Source organism: Homalodisca vitripennis, chromosome X (genome assembly GCF_021130785.1).
Source record: "Homalodisca vitripennis isolate AUS2020 chromosome X, UT_GWSS_2.1, whole genome shotgun sequence".
Lineage (NCBI taxonomy): Eukaryota > Metazoa > Arthropoda > Insecta > Hemiptera > Cicadellidae > Homalodisca > Homalodisca vitripennis.
The window spans coordinates 139,786,262-139,805,423 of record NC_060215.1 but is presented as its reverse complement, the minus strand read 5'-3'; the positions used below and the strand labels follow the sequence as shown (position 1 = coordinate 139,805,423).

General features: G+C 33.7%; 1 protein-coding gene across 4 annotated transcripts in view; it reads left to right on the top strand.

Moving 5' to 3' along the window:
• Nucleotides 1–14,607: 14,607 nt before the first annotated feature.
• The window catches only part of LOC124369914 (splicing factor, suppressor of white-apricot homolog), a 104,866-nt gene continuing 100,311 nt past the window's right edge, over nucleotides 14,608–19,162 (top strand). For all 4 annotated transcript variants that reach the window (XM_046828094.1, XM_046828092.1, XM_046828091.1 and 1 more), the window contains exons 1-2: nucleotides 14,608–15,002; nucleotides 18,716–18,873. In XM_046828094.1, coding sequence (XP_046684050.1) covers nucleotides 14,812–15,002; nucleotides 18,716–18,873 — 349 coding nt within the window. In that variant the 5' untranslated portion in view covers nucleotides 14,608–14,811. The remainder of the gene's footprint in view (nucleotides 15,003–18,715; nucleotides 18,874–19,162) is intronic.

The window sequence follows — 19,162 nt, the reverse complement described above, 5'->3', positions numbered from 1 at the left end:
GCATGTATGTCTTGGCCATTCGTAAGGCATATTTGGTACAAAATGGTTGTTTCCAAGATGTTGAGAATTTGTGGCGTCAACATTTGTGAATAATGCTTCCTATCACGACTCTCTAAATTTCAACTGAGAGATATTGTGGATCACTTGATTTTGAATCTTGAATAATAAATCAAATTAATTAATTATTAAACTAGATAATTAATTGCAGTTGAATTAAACAAAAAATTATGTAAAGGGATTTTGTGAAACTTGTGGATCTCTTTACAATCATTACACCCTTGTTTTCTTCTGAACCCATATTGAGTGGGAGGATTTTACAGAGATCCATTGTAGCCTATTGTTTATCATTGTATCAAATCAAAATTTTGCCCCATCCTGCTGGAACCAAATTCTGTGGCGGTTGAAGCAATTTATGCGTATTTTGGGATCAGGAAGTTTTTCAACATAGTCAGGTATCGTTGCGAATTGACGGTTACAATTAGACCGTTCTCTTCAAAAAAGTATGGGCCTATAACACAATTTTTTGTTACGCCACACTACACAGTGACGTTGGGACTGTGAAGAGGTCGTTCATGCAGTTCTTCTGGATTGTTTTCTGACCAATATCGGAAATTCTGTTTATTAACATAACTATTCAAATGAAAGTGAGCTTCGTCGCTCATAATGAGAATTTTTTCATCTGTAAGCAAATCAATCATTTGCTCTGAAAATTCAATGCGTTTTGCATAATCACTGGGCTTCAACTGTTGCACGATAGCCATCTTGTACGGATGAAAGTGCAGGTCGTACCTTAATATTCTTCTTACCGAGCGGTCAGACATCTGTAGAGCTGCAGCTTGTTTACGTGCAGGTCGCCGAGGACTGGCTTCCACAGCTCCTCTCACTCTCTCGACGTTCTCTAGCATCCGGGCTGACCTTGAACGGGTTGATTTTCGTTTTAAAGCTGAACCGGTAGCTCTAAAGTTACCCACCCACAGCAAAATGATGTTTCAAGTTGGCACTTTCCCTCTTGGAGCCACATTAAAACGTTTGTGGAACTGCCGCTGAACAGCAACAACATTATCGCCACTTTAAAAAAATGCTTCCACAACGAACGCACGGTGCTCAGCCGTCCACCGCTCCATGGCTACTAAAAATGTCCGCACCCTATCCCCACCACCCCCCACCACTCACTCGCTTGACAGCGCGGCAGCGAAAACCGTCAGATCATTTTGCCGCTCCCTGTATATTGTCCTCTAATGATTGTAAAATTTTACCTGAAGTTATTTTACGAAGAGGAATCAATCAGTTGAATTTCGAGTAGGCTAGTCATCCACAGCCACCAGGATGTACTCGTTGAGCGATGAACTCTTGGTTTGCCTAAGATATCAGAGTATATTTTCTGCATTAGTCGTTCGCTGAAATTGGACTGTAGATTTCTTTCAGTTTTCCAATTACTCGCCTAAGCACAGAAACTAACATCATAATTTTTAACTTTGTTTATAATAAAGTATTTTAGTTCAGGATTATACAAGTACTTCATCACATTCGTCGCGGTTTTATTTATCTAAAAACAACATCCAAAACACGTAATAAAATTTAAAAATTGTCTCACATAAATTTCTTAGTAGAAATAACTTACTTTTCCCTGACTTTGCATTTAAATAGAATGAAATGTTTTTATTTACATAATATTTGACGAGTTTCTCTCCCTTTTTATTGGCTGGATTAATTCTAAACAATAACCATCAACCCAAAGTTTTTAAATATATTGTCCTCTCTAATGATTGTAATATGTTACCTGAAGTTATTTTACGAAGAGGAATAAATCAGTTGAATTTCGAGTAGGCTAGTCATCCACAGCCACCAGATGTACTTGTTGAGTGATGAACTCTTGGTTAGCGGTCCTAAAATATCAATGTATATTTTCTGCATCGGTCGTTTGCTAAAATTGGAGTGTAGACTTCCTTCATCTTTCTAATTACTCGCCTTAGCACTGAAACTAACATCGCAATTTTTAACTTTGTTTATAATAAAGTATATTAGTTCAGGATTATGTTTTTTATTTAAATAATATATGACTAGTTTCTCTCCCCTTTTTATTGGATGGATTAATTCTAAATAATAACTATCATGCAATTGTTGATCAGCGATATCCACATGCAAAAACGGTTCAAACTTAAAATCAAATGAATTCTGTTCATTATTTACAAGTTCCCTTATCACTAAGTTTTCATAAGATTTTTCACTAAATTTCTCTAACACCTTACCATCATTTTCGTCATTAGTGAACATCCTTGAGAGATAATCAACTGTCACATTTTGCTCACCTCTTACATGCTGTACATTAAATAACAAAGACAATAGTGTTTCAACTCACCTCCCCAGTTTTCCAAGTTTGTTGTGGTGTAACAATACCCAGCTTAGTGCACTATTGTCCGTGATAAGATAGAAGCGACACAAGTCGAGCGATGAACTCTTGGTTTGCCTAAAATATCAATGTATATTTTCTGCATCGGTCGTTCGCTGAAATTGGAGTGTAGATTTCCTTAGTTTCCAATTAATCACCTTAGCACTGAAACTAACATCACAATTTTTCACTTTGTTTATAATAAGGTATTTTAGTTCAGGATTATACAAGTACTTCATCACATTTGCCGTGGATTTATTTATGCCGAAATGACATCTAAAACACGTGACAAAATTAAAAAATTGTCTCAAATAAATTTCTGGGTAACGGACAATACCCAGTTTAGTGCACTAATGTCCGTGATAAGATTGAAGCGCCACACTTCTAGGTATTCTGTGAATTTATTAACGGAATGCACACTGACTACAATTCCTTATGGTAAATATTAAACTTACACTCAACTTCATTAAATTTTCTTAAATAATAGGCTATCACCTTCATCTCACCGTTATCAACCTTTTGTAATAAGCATGATCCCAATGCTAGGTTGCTGGCGTCACACTCCAGATAGATATCCTTATTAAAGTTGACGATAGCTAAAACTGGTGAATTACTGATACAATTTTTTAAAGTTTGAAATGCCTTTTCACACCCCTCAGTCCAGACAAAATTCCCCAATTTTTCTTCCGCATAGTGGAAGTAGTGGAGTAGCTTTTTTCACCTAATTAAGTAAAAATTTGGAAAAATAATGTCATGCCAATAAACCGTGCTATACTCTTTTTGTCCTTAGGCCTAGTACTTTGTTGAATATTTAGTTCTATGTAGATGAATGTTTAGTTAATTTTTGTTTACAATATGGTCTTGGAATGTTATTTCATTAAAACAAAATTTAACCTTATCTACATTGGCTTTTTAATTGTAATATTTTAACACTTCCCTTGGTGCAAATAATGTTCTAATTTCTTTTAAACAATTATATCATCAAGGTATGTTAGAACACACCTAAACTTGAAATGTCCTCAAACAGAGTCCAAATAAGCCGACAGCACTCCACTACCAACAGCTAGTCCAAAAGGTAGCATTTGTAATCTATAGGTTCCAAAAGGTACTAAAAATGTAGTTATAAGTTGTGACCTTTCAGATATACTTATTTCGTTGTAGCTTCATGATAAATCTGTTACGGTAAATATTGAGAAACCATATAAATGTTTATAACTATGTAAGTCCCCTATTGTGAAACCACATTTTCTATTCTGTCATTAAGTATTTTATAATTGACTTTAAGTCCCTCCTTACCATCTTCTTTTCCTACCAAAAAGGCTGGGTTAGCGTATTCGCTTAAACTAGGCTGTATTACATCTAGTTCCAGTAACTCATTAATCACTTGCCCCATTTTAATTAACTTTATTAGATTCAATGGGTAAGGTCTCAATTTACACTTCCCCACATTTTAATTTAATGTTTTACTCATAGTCGATGGTTTTCCCTAATTTGTCCATACAAACCTCAGGAAACTCCCTAACTAACTTTATAACATTTTTGGTTGCATTTTTGCACAATCTATTTTATAAGACAAGTGTGATTCACATTATAACTATTACAACTGGTTTATTGCCTCAGGTTTATCCTCTTATTTAAATTAAAATCAAATCTACAACAATTATTCTTCAGATCAATGAGAATCCCAGTATTTTAAATAAAGTCGGCTCCAAATATACCGTGCTGTGCCAAATCACACACAGATTGCTTGTATCACAACACTAGAAATCTTCCAGGACAGGTTTTCTATTTTAATCTTAACTAAGCATTCATTCAACACAAATAACCGCTTTTTACTAGCGGAAACACATTGTACCTGAGATAAATGTAATTTATTCACTAGTTTCTTTTCTAATAGTAATTTATACATGTTATCACATAACAAACTTGGGCTACTGCCGGTGTCCAGTAACAAATTTACTACCAAGTCTGTTTCAAAGTTTACCAAAATTCTGGTTAAACTACCACAAGGATCTGAATTTCTTTTCTGTCAGGTATGGTGGCTGAGGGCTTAATGGTGTCCGAAATTTTTTATGTTCATCAATTGTATGGGAAAGTTCGGTTTTCTGTTCATACTATTTGAACTTTTCCAACTTATCCAAGTTTTTTGCATCCTCAGTAAATCAGGGTAGTAAATTTCTATTTTTATACTAGGCTGATTTGGCTTTTGCTGAAATCTAACCTGACATTCATTAGTGAAATGTCCTAGTTTACCACACTGATAACAGTTTACATTACTCTTATCTCTAACATTAAAATTATTAAGATTAGCCTAGGCCCTTGATTCATAAAACTTTTTTGACCTTTCCTCTGATAATCTGCATACTCCACATTTTGAAATTGTATGCACACCTCATTAAGTTCATTAAAGATACTAGGATTTTTCAATAATACTAGTAGTAGGTTCCTAGTTTCAGGATTTAATCAAAATTTAAGTCCACAATTTCTTTCTTGGAAATGTCAACAGATAGCAGACTAGCCCATTCCCTGATGTCGAGAACATAATTATTCAATGATTCATGAAGTTTTTGTGGACGGTGAAGTTTAACAAATTATAATTTTTCCCCATGTGAGTAAGGAATAAACAAGGTTACCAATGTTTCATGATTCACACTTCTGCTAACATATTGGCTCTTGAGTTCCAACATTTTGGCTAATATGGGTCCCTGACAATATGATAAGCAAATTTCAACTATTTCATTGTCCATACATTTAGTTTCCTTTTAAATTTTTAACATTTTAGTAATGTAGTCTAACAGGTCTAGTACATTTAATCCATTAGTAACCTTGAACATCTTTAAATACCATTCTAGTGGATTAGACAATTTCATGTAGCCTAAGGCCTTTTGTTCAGTTACAAAGAGGTCATTGTTATTTCCTAGATTTATTTTTTGGCCGACATTTTCCCCTTATTTCAGCCTCTCTATTACTTTAAGACAATTCTCTTACACTTTCTTCCTCCATCTCCTGATCCAAATTTGAACCTTCTATTTTACTCATCATATTTTCACATCTCCGTAACAGACTGTCCACAGATTTATTTGCATCCTCATCTAATTTAAATAAACGTCTCAAATTGTTCACATAGTTCTCCCATTGTGTTATCTTTGTTGTACATCTCAATAATTCCAAATTATTTTCATCTATAACTGCCTCCTCCACATGAACACTTATAGCTTTACATGTACTTAAAGCTATTAACAATTCTGTTTTACAGAGTAGTTTATTTTTCAAATTAGCAATGTTAGCATTTATCTGAAGTTCCAATACTTGTCTCAAAGTTTTTATTAAATCAACAACCTTGTCCTCACTTAACCTTTCAATACCTCTATCAATAGCTCATGCAACAGTTCCTCTTAAAAGTCCACCTTTAATGCAATTTTTTTATTTTGTACATTTATTACAAAGTTTAATTTATAACTGTCTTCAAAATATCTTTATTTAATTTTGAAATGAGTTACAGTATATTGAGCACCCTCTGGATACTAGTCACCAGAAATCAACCCACACACTGCAAAATTTTATTATACTCTACAGTAATCCACACTTTCAAAATTTCAAATTTTTTAAAGACAATAAAGTAGCAGTATAAGCAAGCAGAGTTACGCAGTTTAATGTGGAGAGATCCGCAAGTTACACAAAATCCCTGTACATAATTTTTTTATTAGTTCAACTTCACTTATTTATCTAGTTTAATAATTCATTAATTACATTATTAGTGTAGATAGACAGTCAAGTACCTTCTCAAATCACTTTAAAATTGTCAATTAATAAACTTCAAAGTTAAAATCGGATTTCAAGAAAATGATTTTATATAGTTTAAAAATTTAGATTTAATACTCAAATGCTTTAAAAGATATCTCAAGAAAAGGTTCAATCCCATAAAATAAAATAAAATTAAAGTTAACTTCAAAAATAAAGATTGTAATTTAGCTTTTCTGTGAATTGGTGGCCATTTCTGTTGAGCTAGACAGTAGAAAACTTTATATTGTTGGGGTATATAGACCCCCCCTTAATTGCAAGGAGGTCTTCTACAAAAATATTTATGATTGTCTTTCACAGGTTGTGAAAGGGAGTGCAAATACAATTGTCCTGGGCGATTTCAATATTGATTTAGCGGGTTCTTCCAACGACTCCAAAACTATACTAAACGATATGCTGTCCTTTGGTCTTCGCCAAACCATTCGTTCGTATACACGAGAGTTTAAGAAGTCTAGAACCCTGATTGATCATATATACACAGATATACCTGAACCCTGTTTTTCGAGCTCTGTTATAGTGTCATACTTAAGTGACCATCATGCACAGGCTGCAATTGTTGGCTCTCAATCATCTTCAAAGTCATCCCCAGCTCTTTTCCGCTACAACCGTGTTTTCTCAGAGGAAAACATTAGTCTCTTCAAATATTACTTGAGTAAGGAAAACTGGGCTGATTTGTATTCATTGACTGACTTAAATGCAAAGTTTGAGCTGTTCTTGAGTCACATTGACTATTATTTCAACGTTTGTTTCCCCTTGGTCAGGAGAAAGGTCCCTTCAGAGAGTAGGGACAAGTGTAGGATTAAGCTAGATGGTGAGGCGATAAGGGTTAGGGAACAGTTAAGATCCTCTTACTTGGAATCGAAAGATTTGCCTTCTGTCCACCCCCTTAGGCAAAGATATCTTGGCCTCAAGAAGTTGTATCGTAAGCTTATTCTGAAACTCAAGTCTGATAGTGTGGCTAAGCGGCTCAGAACGTCATCTAATAAAACCAAAACACTTTGGGGGATCGTTAATCAGAGTCGAGGTTCACATGACTTTAAAAAGTACCAAAAACCAGAAATCAGGAATAATTTAGGAGAGGTTGTTAATGATCCCTCAGAAGTGTGTAATATTTTCAATGATTATTTTCTTAATGTGGGTGATAAGTCCAACAAGGTTCCGCCTAATGTTAGCTCTTCTGCCTTGAGCACATGTCCTCTGAATTCGTTTTTCTTGTCGCCTACTAATCCTATGGAGATTGCTGAGTCAGCTCGCAGCCTAAAATCAAAGAATTCCGCTGGTTCAGATGGAATATCATCTGCTTTGTTGAAAAACGTAGTCTTAGAGCTGGCAGAGCCACTCAGTGAATTGATTAATCATTCATTTTCAATGGGTATATTTCCTGACTGTTTGAAACTCGCTATGGTCACCCCTTTGTACAAGAAAGGCTGCAATCTGGACTGTTCAAATTACAGGCCGATTTCTGTAGTTTCAACCTTCTCTAAAGTTATAGAGAAAATAGTATTAAAAAGGCTTTGGAGTTTCCTACAGCACAACAAGCTGATGTTTCAACATCAATATGGGTTCACCCAAGGGAAAAGTACTGTTGACGCAATGTTCTGTGTCGTGCAGAACATTGTTGATACTATTGACTCGGGTAACCGGTCTAGTGGCTTATTTTTTGATTTAACTAAAGCCTTTGATTTAGTTGATCACGTTCTTCTTCTAAATAAATTGTCTATCATGGGGATTAGAGGTGTCGCACTTCAGTGGTTTCAATCATATCTGGTCAAAAGGGCACAGTTTGTTAAGGTTAGTTCTATTGATGCGTCAAATAACATCTGCAATAGTTTTTCCACGAAGGGAACTATCAGCAAGGGCGTGCCCCAAGGTTCAATTTTGGGCCCTGTCCTTTTTTTAGTCTTTATCAACGATCTTTGTAAGGGCTTAACTGTGCCAAACTTGTGCCTATATGCAGATGACACGTCACTAACGTTTTCTAATTCCTCCAGAGATCACCTGGAACTCGACACATTCTTAGAAGGGAATGCACTTGTTAATTGGCTTGAGCAAAATAGTCTTCAAGTAAATGTCTCAAAAACTACACTCATTGAATTTTCAATTAACAGCCATTCAAGCAAAAGTTTGCTCAGTATTCATTTGGGTGATGAAGCTGTTTTCTCAGAATGCTCCGTAAAATTTCTTGGCCATATTATTGACTGCAATTTGTCTTTCCATCTCCATATAGAGCATGCATGTATGTAGGAAGCTGAGTCAGGGTATTTTTGTGCTCAGAAATCTGGCTCGTTTCGCATCAACTGAAATTCTTACTGCTACTTATTATGGCATCATCTATCCATTCATATCTTGCGGGGTTTCCATTTGGGGTTCTGAAAGCACCAAAACTAAGTCTGTGTTTAGGCTTCAAAAGAAAGCTTTAAGAATAATTTGTCATGTCCCATCCAGAACCTCATGTGCTAACCTTTTTTCCTCCAACAAACTTTTAACTTTTCCTTCCATTTATATTCTGGAAACCTTATCATTTCTTCATAAAAACTTTCACCTTTTTAATAGATTTTTTCTGACTCACATTTATGAAACAAGAAGTAAACCCAGATGCATTATGAATATCCCGCCACACTCCACCTCATTTTTTGAAAATCATTTAAAATATTCAGCAGTAATTCTTTTTAACAGTCTTCCATTAAGCTTAAGATTAGTCCAAGATTACACAGTTTCTAGAAAAAAATTGAAATGGTTGTTGATCGAGAAGGCTTACTATTCTGTTAAGGACTTTTTAGCTGATAAGATAGTGTAAACTTGAAAAAGTAAAATTATTTTATTGAGAGACATTATTATATTTTGTTATGATTTGTTGACTTGGCATATACATTGTTAACTCTGTCTACATGCTGAATAAAGAATTTGAATTTGAATTTGAGCTCAAAATTAAATATAATTTTCTCTATTATAAAGAAGGCTAAATAAAACTAAACTATAAACTTCCTGAAAACTTCTTTGTACCACTTGTGTCACAAACTGTTGCTGTTGTTATAGTCTCAAAGTTCAAACTGTAATTTAACTATGTTTCACAAAAAAATCTTTGTTGAAATTTTGCTTTATATCTTGACGTACACAAATTATTCTGACTGTTGAATACACTAAATGATTATTACTAGTAACTTTTAAATAATATTAAAATGGAAAGCTTTACTCAGAGCTATACTGGTATCAACATGTAGCCTATTGAAAATTTGGGTAAATTATTAAGTGAATTCAAATCTTTTTATTTTCTTTTGTATCAAAATTTACACAATATCCCTGTAAAAGAAAGCTACCATTAGTAAACAGCAAAACTTCCATCTGAAAATCATAATTCAACTATAAAAGAGCTACTTACGCAAAATCCTTTACAGATGGCGACAGGAAAACTATAAATCTGAAAACAATAACTAATTACCACAAAAGAACATTTCTGGTAAACCAGCTAACTATAAGCGACCCCTGTGATTGGCCTCCCACTATCCAATTACAAGGTCAGCGAGAACAAAAGTTTGAGTGAATCAAAATGCAGCACTATATGCGTTTCTAGGAAAAGACGTCAGCATTTCATAAATTTTAATTAATGGTCACCTGATTCCAATTAGAGATAACATTAGGAATTTAGAAGTCATACTGGATCATAAATTAACCTTTAAACAATATATTATGGATCTAGTAAGTAGATGTTCTAAAGATCTTAATATTTTTATGTTATTAGTTGTCGCACAAAGGGTTGCAACCCTAATTTTGCTACAAAGTATATAGAAGCCTAATAAGAAAAAATTAGATTAAACAAATTAGATTATTGTTGTGCATTGTTTCGTTATATATCAAAAAGTTATTTGGGTAAACTACATTTAATTCTAAATCAAGCACTCAGTGCCTTAGGCTTCTTTTGCACCACATTAGTTTTAGCACTACAAGCTAACCAGCTGTGATGAGAATAAGTATTATTACATAAAACTTAGTATACAAGATATTCTTATAAAATAGGCATCCAGCATTTAGAAATATGTTTTACTTAAATATGTTAAGTCAAAGTAGTGTTTACTGGCAATAGAAAGTGTTACGATCATTCATAAAATCGTTTAATAGTGTAACTGAAATGGTTCCTAACATTGATTGAGATTTTGAATTAACCTTATTTACTGAAGAAAGGAGTATAGAAGACCATACTAACTTAACAAATTTATATGTAACTAAAAAAAAGAATACGAATAAATAAACTCTTCAACAATTTTGGTTAGAAAAAGATTTCGCGATCTTGTTTAGGTTATGTTTACATTTACATTGACGAGTACAAAGCAGACGATGGATATGGTGGGTGGCGTCGTCGTAGCCTTTGTGATCTGATTCCTCAGACCAATATCATTGCCTTATATTCTCTTAGCAAATATATATGTCAATTTACAGTGCCGAATTAACATTCAATAGGTAAAGATATAAGTTGAAATATATGTTATGGAACCATGAGGCGCATTTTATTACATAAGTTCTTTTGAGCAAATCCAGAATGAAAAAACAAACAATTTCAGTTAGATACGTATTATCTTGAACTACTTTGTCAATAGATACGGATTTTTAAATTAACTTAATGGTAACATTATAAGTTGGACGGTAAAAAAATAAATCTGATTTAAAAGATTATAACTAATTTATTCAGTTTGCATGAAAAAGTGAACGAATCGTTCAGATGAATGGGCCTTTACAAACAATTTGATCCGGATCGGATCACTTAATCACATGACTAACCCGTTCGGATTGAACGGTTCGGAACTAGTCCGCGAGATAGTTCCAGTTCCATGCAACTTGAGCAGATAGACTTTAAAATTCAAATATAGGAACGTACTATATTGTACTACAATATATTATATTGTACCGGAATGTAATCGGCCAGAAACTTAAATAAGTAGACAAGCACTGTCATAACGGAACGCATGGAGCTGGAACTATCTCGCGGAAGTAGCTCCGAGTATGGACTGGTGTTATCGTGCAATACAACACACAGTTCCATAAAAATTAAACTTCATGAATGCCTATATTTGCAAATAACAATTTAAATTCTTAATCCACTCATAACTAAATCCACTCATACACCTGTACCGTCAGTATAGGTGGTCAAAGTAAACTAAACAATTTTATTAGAGACGATTTTTATTCAAACAACAAAAACAATAAGAAATATTTCTGAAATGAATTGAAATTCACATATTTAAAAGAATTATATAAAATACAATGAATACAATTGAAACATAATTGTATATTTAGAAGGTTGCCTTGAAACGGTAAAATAAATAAATATGTAAAAATTCCATTTTTTAAATACTAAAACCTTACTACTCAATTACTACGGTTGATAAGAAATTTAAATAGTTAGTTTAAGATAAAAAAAACAGTAGCAGTCGTGGGACTGCCGATAGAAGTGAAAACGGAACTATTAAGTTGAGAGTAATTAACAGTACGTTATAGTAGCAGTACATCTGTAATTGTAAATGTGACGCGTTTTTAATTTTCCAATTTTAAAATCCACGAAAAAATATTATCAAATAACTAGAAATCTATTTTACCACGCTAGTAAGATAAATCTTATACCGTAATAATACTCATTTCATGATGAAGAGGTTAAATATTAAAAACACAATTAAAATGAATAATGCTAAATTTTAAATACAAATATTCGTACAAATATTAAAAATGTTTAAAAATATATTCGTTGTTTTCATTATTCATTTATCTGTATAAAAATATGTTGTAATTGCTCAATATTAATAGTTAGTTAAACATAGAATACAAGTGAGTAAACACCGAGTGAACAACAGTGAGTTAAACACCGTTGTAAATAATACAGTTATTGCTACGGATAAAGTATATAATTGCAATAACAATTAAACCCACAATATTTTTAAAACTAATAAATTAGTTAAATTAACTTGGTTCTTTCGTAAAGGTATTTTTATTGCACAATAAACTAATTTATTGAGTTAATACGGTATCAGTGAGCCAATGCGCCAACTACAGTTCCGGCAGAAACGTTCACTCATCACTTCATACGCTACTACAGGCTAAACTAAACTTCCAATAAAAAAATGATAAATTACAAAAAAAATATTCATCTATTTTCACACAACTTTCTCGCTGACAAATTTTGTCTGACCAAAAAATAAAAAAAAATCCTCGCTTACTACTTTTTTCTTGTCATTGTAAACGCTATGTAAAATGTAAACAATAATCAAAATTATTTCGAAATTTTTTTAATATTTAAAAATGTAACCAATAGATTACCAATATTAAGAGCTTTAATTTGACGCATCGTACAGAATTGTACGACATTGGCTTCACTTTTAAATCGCGAGAGGAAGCCGTAAAGGTCACTGATTTTCGCAGTCTGTTTTCATACTCCGCCGGGACAGTTTTAACACAGCGAGACTGACTTTTTCATGCAGGTTAGTAGTCCGCTGCCAAGTCTACGGTTAACCTCTTCATGCATGACGATGTCATTTGACACCACTAAATAAATAAATATATATATAAAATGTAAGATGTACTCCAAAGTGTCTCTATCTCATATAGTTCACTCAAGGGTTCATAGGTACTAGCAAAAGCCACCCTACAGCACATTAGAAGCAATAGTTCATTTTCCATCCATTTTTATTCAGTCCAGCATTGTTGTTATTAGTGAGAGGTTATTTTGGCAGTTTCATAATTTTTTTCCTGATTAATGAGGAATTTTTATCAGTTAAGAAAAATTATGTTCTGTTTTTAGGTATTATATACTAATATATTTACTAAATACATGTTTGAAATTGCTAATATAATAAAAATTAGCCACAAATTATTGATGAGTGGCAAATGACGCCACCATGCAATAAGTGAAACTATCCCGATGCCCATTACTGATTGGTATAGTTTCACTTATTTTATTTTTTCTTCTTCGTAGGTGTAAGAAAACATGGATACTTCTGTCTTGGATGATAGTGATATTGCCGAATACTTGGAATTACATAGTGAGAATATTATTCCATCTGGGTCAGAGGATGAGGAGTGTAGTTTCTGAGGTGATGAACTATTTGAAGTTGATGTTGCCCCACAGAATATTTCAGAAGGTATTGAAATACCAGAAAATCTTCCTGAAATTTGCACAGATTTTCAAAATTTTCAGTCAATACAGGAAAACCCAAGAAGTTATAACGATCACTCGGCCTCATGCTATATCTGAGTACACCTTCATGGGAGGAGTTGACATGGAGGACAGAATGATAGCACATTACCCTCATGGCATCAAGTTTAAGAAGTGGTACCTTAGAGTATTTGTTCACCTCTTAAATGTGTCCCTAGTGAATGCTTGGTTGTGCTACACGAAATCGGTTGATGGAAAAATGGACTTGTTGTCTTTCAAATCATCTGTAGCCCCTTACCCTCATTGCGAAAGGGTTATGTGACACGAAGAAGAGAGGAAGGCCCTCATCAATGTCTCCTAACAACACTCAAACTCTTAAAAAAAAAGTAACCAGTAAGCATAATTCCGGAACTGAGATACGACAAAGTTGACCACTGGCCATCGAAAGTCGAAAACGCCAGGGAGCAGCGATGCCGTTTTGAACACTGCACGAAAAAAAAAAAACCAGATTCCAGTGTAAAACATTTGTGGTTTTACATGTATGTCCACACTTTATGGAAGCTTTCCATAGTAAATAGGATGTTCTTATATGGATATTTCAATAAATAAATTGATTTTAGTTTTGAAATTTAATTTTTTTTTAAATAAACATTTTTTTATTTTACAAAATGTGACAATATTTAATGTTAAGAGATTAAATACATTTTTTGTACATTTATAACTTAAACATAGTACTTATTTAATGCACATGTACCAGAAAATAAAACAATTTATAAAAAAGGTAACATTAATTCTTTTGTTTCCTTATTGCATGGTGGTGTCATATGACGTCAGGTCCGCCATTTTTTTAACTAAGACGCAAAAAAATTTGAAAAAATTATTTTTGTTATTAAACAAGCCTATTTAACAAGAAAAACAAGTAAACAAATTTTTATTTTAATTATTTAATAATTCATGCATGAAGAGGTTAAAAAACACAGCGAGACTGACTTTTTCATGCAGGTTAGTATCATTAGCATGTCGGTGACGCGAACCAAGGATTTTACCCTCTACCAAAACGCTCAACGCGCCTAAAGAAGTTTTCACTTCAAAAAAACACATTTTTATTGCTACAGAGTCTAGTTAACCATTCCGATGGAACATATAGTTATGTTAGTTATCCTTCCGAGTTTAACAGAGCCGGAACGCTCAGAACTTTTAGGGCACGTAACCTGTTCCGACGGAACATGGGGTTCCGAAGAAGTGAATCGTTCCGGTTCCTGAACGTTCGATGGATCCGTTCCAGTTCTTTTGGCACATCTCTACCTCACTCATCTTTAGTCGGCTTTGTGTGTACGAGTGTTGTGTGGTGTGGTGTTGTGGAGGTATTTTGTTTCTTAGTCTATTTGAGAGTAAGGTTATGTGGATGTATGACCCAGTGCAATAACCAATTCACTTTATTTAAAAAGGTTCTTTGTTTTTTTAAGCCGAAAGTGAGGTTAACATGAATAAAGATAGACGTTGGGTAAATCCCAACGATCCAGGTATTTTAAGAAAGAAAAACGATGAAAATTTAGACTTGTTAGTGTTTGGCTATAGTTGTAAAATCTTTAGAGATGACCATAGAGCGTTGGAAATGGACCAAGGAAAACAGTTAATACCTTGGATGGGAGATGAATCATTGAAAATTGACAGGTAATGAATGAATATTAGTATACCCTAATTACTAAACCAAGGAAAGAAATATTGTTATCATCTAAGGCCGATGTGAAACTGGCCATAGATTACATCCATAAAAAGAATGATTACCTAGACCTAATCCTAAACTGAATCCTAAACTAGTTCAACTTAACCCATACAAAATGTATATTAATTTAGTAACGTGAAGATAAATACTACAAATAATTTATTTATTTATTTTACATATCAACGGACATATCTCCATTTTTACAAATATTAGGATCCATCCATCCTATAGGCCATCCATAGATTTGTCAGCACGTAGCCTGTAAAATCTGTGTTGCTCCGAAAATAGATGCAGACTAAGAATGAGGGTTGTATTGTAGTATAATAGACTGTGTCCGAAATGTGTATATAAAGTTTTATCATAATCGGCTCATACATTTTTGAGGTACGAGACCATGTATAGGGTTTCTCAAAACTTGTCCGTTTAATGAGTATAGTCCTGAAAATGGCCGTTATAAATGGTGATTATTATCATAAAAGTAGTCTCTGTTCATTTAAAATCATTATAGCCTGTAAAATCGGTGTGGCTCCGAAAATAGGCGTAGTTTAAAAATGAGGGTTATATTGTAGTATAGTAGACTGTGTCTCAAATGTGTATAGAAAGTTAGAAAGTTTTATCAAAATCGGCTTGTACGTTTTTGAGGTACATCCCTCCATAGATTTGTTTTGTCAGCACATAGCCTGTAAAATCAGTGTGGCTCCGAAAATAGGCGCGACCTAAGAATGAGGGTTGTATTATAGCATAGAGGACCATGTATTGAATGTATATATAAAGTTTTATTAAAATCGGCTCGTACGTTTTTGAGGTACGGCCATTCATAGACTTAGTAGTTTTTCAGTATTTGACATGTAAAATCGATAAGTCTCTGATAATAGGCACGCCCTAAGAATGAGGTTAGTAATATAATACAGTAGATCATGTATTGAATGTTTATATAAAGTTTCATCGAAATTCGCACCTACGTTTTTGTGGTACGGTTATTTATAGATTGTTTTTTTCTGCATTTGGCCTGTCAAATTGAGTAGACTTTATTCATGAAAACCGGTATTTTTAGTTTTAGAATGACAGTTAAGTAGATTCTATAGATTTTTTTTGTATTTGTTTTTTTTGTCTTCAAATAATAAAAATTAATTTAGTTTTGTTAATTGAACTGGTTCAAGAAGTAGGTTAGTAGTAGTTCAGGAAGGTACAGTTTTGTTCTTGGAAGATTTTAAGTAGAATAATGTTAATAACCTTCAACAAGTAGTGAAAAAGTACAACCTGTAATTAACCCTTCCCACGTGGAATTTATCTTTCAATTTTGACCATACGTGTAATTAACTTTAAAATTTTTTTTAGATTTGACCAACTCTAATTTTTGTTTTAGTTAGTGGTGGCTATTAGGAATAAAAAATAATACAATATCACAAAATAATCAGACCCCTATATTTTTTAACAAATTTTCAAATTTTACAAAAAATTGTCAGGATTCGCCATTGCATAGAACAATATAGGCCTATAACGACACAACAAATAAAGTAATAACAAAATAAAAAGATAATATAATGCTAAATACAACAGGAACAGTAAATAAGGAAATATGGCAAAACAGCGTTAAACACTAAAATATGCCGTGCCGGGATATATCCGTTTACTGCGTAATGGTTCGCCGCGGACTGAGGCTAAATCACGCCACGAGGGACAAAGCCACGCCCTCCCACCACTGCGACGTGCCAATGAGGTTCAAACTGTAACATCTGCTTTTCGGAACAAGTATTCAACACTCCCTTGAACTCTAGCGGATTCCACGGCAACTACAATTTATTAAATAACACAAAATAGACTTTGAAGGATATATCTGCGTGGGAAGGGTTAATATGAGCAGTGGGTGTTCTGTTTCGGAATTCAGAAATTGTGTCTTTTTAGTCTGACATTAGAGTTTTAAAAAAATTTTCCTTGTATGTTAATTTTGGCGGCCATTATCCTCCAACTGAGGGTGCACTGTTTGCTATTGTTACTGAGGGCGTATAAAATATTTTGTAAGTTTCTATTATCTTTATTTCTTTATTATATTATAAATGTTTTATTTAAATTATGTTGGAAATTTTATTACTTTATTCTTGTGTTGGTAGGCTGGCCCCCGCGTAGGCCACTTTCCTAACATCAGATGATTAACGTACTTTGGGTTGGGCAGAAATGACTGATCACGTGATCTGAGCTCGAATTTAGGTACCATCTCGAGGATGTTTTTCTTTTTTGCTAGAAGTGAGGGTGATGCTACCGAGGCCTGCACTGATGGCCTTGGGTGTTTCTGATGTAATTTCAATTATTACTTAGCCTATTCTCCCTTTTATATCTACTATACTAATATTCTATACATTTATTTTCTTTAAGTTGATTTATACTTTGTTCTTTGAGTTGATCTATACTTTTTAAGTTGAAATTTTGACAAATAATGTGAAGTAGCTATTAAGTAAATATTTACCAGTTAATTTGTAAGATCAAATTTAAAAAAAGGAAATACAATGGAAAATAAAAGGTTAATACCTACTACAACCTGGAAACACTGAAGATGCATTGAAGTTGTTACTTGTGATATCTCGTGAATTGTACAAATCATTTAGGCTACGTTGTCTTGAGGTACTGTTGGAGATGTTTTAAGCAACTTTTTTGTGTGTCTAATCTCAATGAGTTGCAACAGTCCCAAACTAACGTAGCCCCAATTTAACCCTTTGCAGGCCAAAAATTATTTGCCCAATTTTCCTAAAAAGCCACACCAAGTTTAAAAATAAAAGTATTGATATCTCTAAAGCTAATATATATTTTAAGTTTGTCATTAAATAAGGATTAAAAAAGACAAAAAACAAAATATTTATATAATTATTTAATACTTATTTAACTTAAATACAAAATTTAAAAATTTAAACAAATTTGCCTAAAATGAAACCTTTTTTTTATGAAAAGTTTGTATAAACTGCAGTTTTTTCCCTCACAGTTTATGTATAAATTAAATTACAAGTTTTGTCTTTAACCATAAACAACTTTAGTATGGTACTCTTCGAAGCACGTGTCCGGGTGTAGAGAGGGATTTCCCGCACAAGTTTTGCAGGCGAAGTTGGTCTCACGTCGCAGTCCTTTCTTAAAACACACAATGCATCGGAAATATTTTGGTTTTTTCATAAAAAATATTTTTTTGGCACAGCAGGCAGCACAAGGGATGGCGCGACGCCGACCGACCGACTGAGACTAAGCAGTGAGTGTGCGTGAGGGGATGTCTGCGGCTCTGACAGTGACACACGAACAATAGACCGCGCGCCATTTTCTCTACGCTTTAGTTCCTTTGACCTCGATACGGCACCAGTATCCCAGCAAGCCTTATTTTGACATCAACTTGTATTGTCACATTCGCGTTTACAAATTTTAACTCCATTTAAATAAAATTAAACAATTAATGTACATTTGCATCCATTGACGTCTGTGGCTGTTATAACATATTCAGCCATGACGTCCATAGACGTTAGTGGCTCACCAAAGGTTAATATAATTTATTAAGTAAGTAGCTTGTTAATGTAGTAAGTAGCATTTACATGTGTTATAAGTTAAGATAAACTATGTTACAAGTATATTGAATATAAATATGAAGTCTACATAAGATAAGTGTAATAATACTTGATATTTTTAGGTACGATGCAAGGGGACATTTAAGTGATCTATCCCCGTACGAAGGTGCATCCCAAGTGTATGTTCCCACAGCAGAAGAAAGGAAAATTGAAGGGCTGTGTGACGAAGAGCGTTATAGAGCTTTAAGTGTAAATGAAGAGGAGTCACTTCTTTATCAAGGTATTTATTTATTTATCTACGATAATTCACCATTTTACAAATATGGATATTAACCCATTGCGGATCGTATTGTTTTGACGCGCGGGCACGAATTAATTTACGGTCAGCAGCCGCATGAACAGCAATGGTGCGCCACAGTATCGCTCGCTATTGTATACTAGAAAATTCAGCTGTGAAGGTATTCGTTCAGATGGAACATGGGTCTGCTGGGGTATCCGTGATGTAGGAACGATAACACGCGAGCAAGGTTCCGGGGTGACAGGGATGATGTCGGAATCATAGTCTAAAT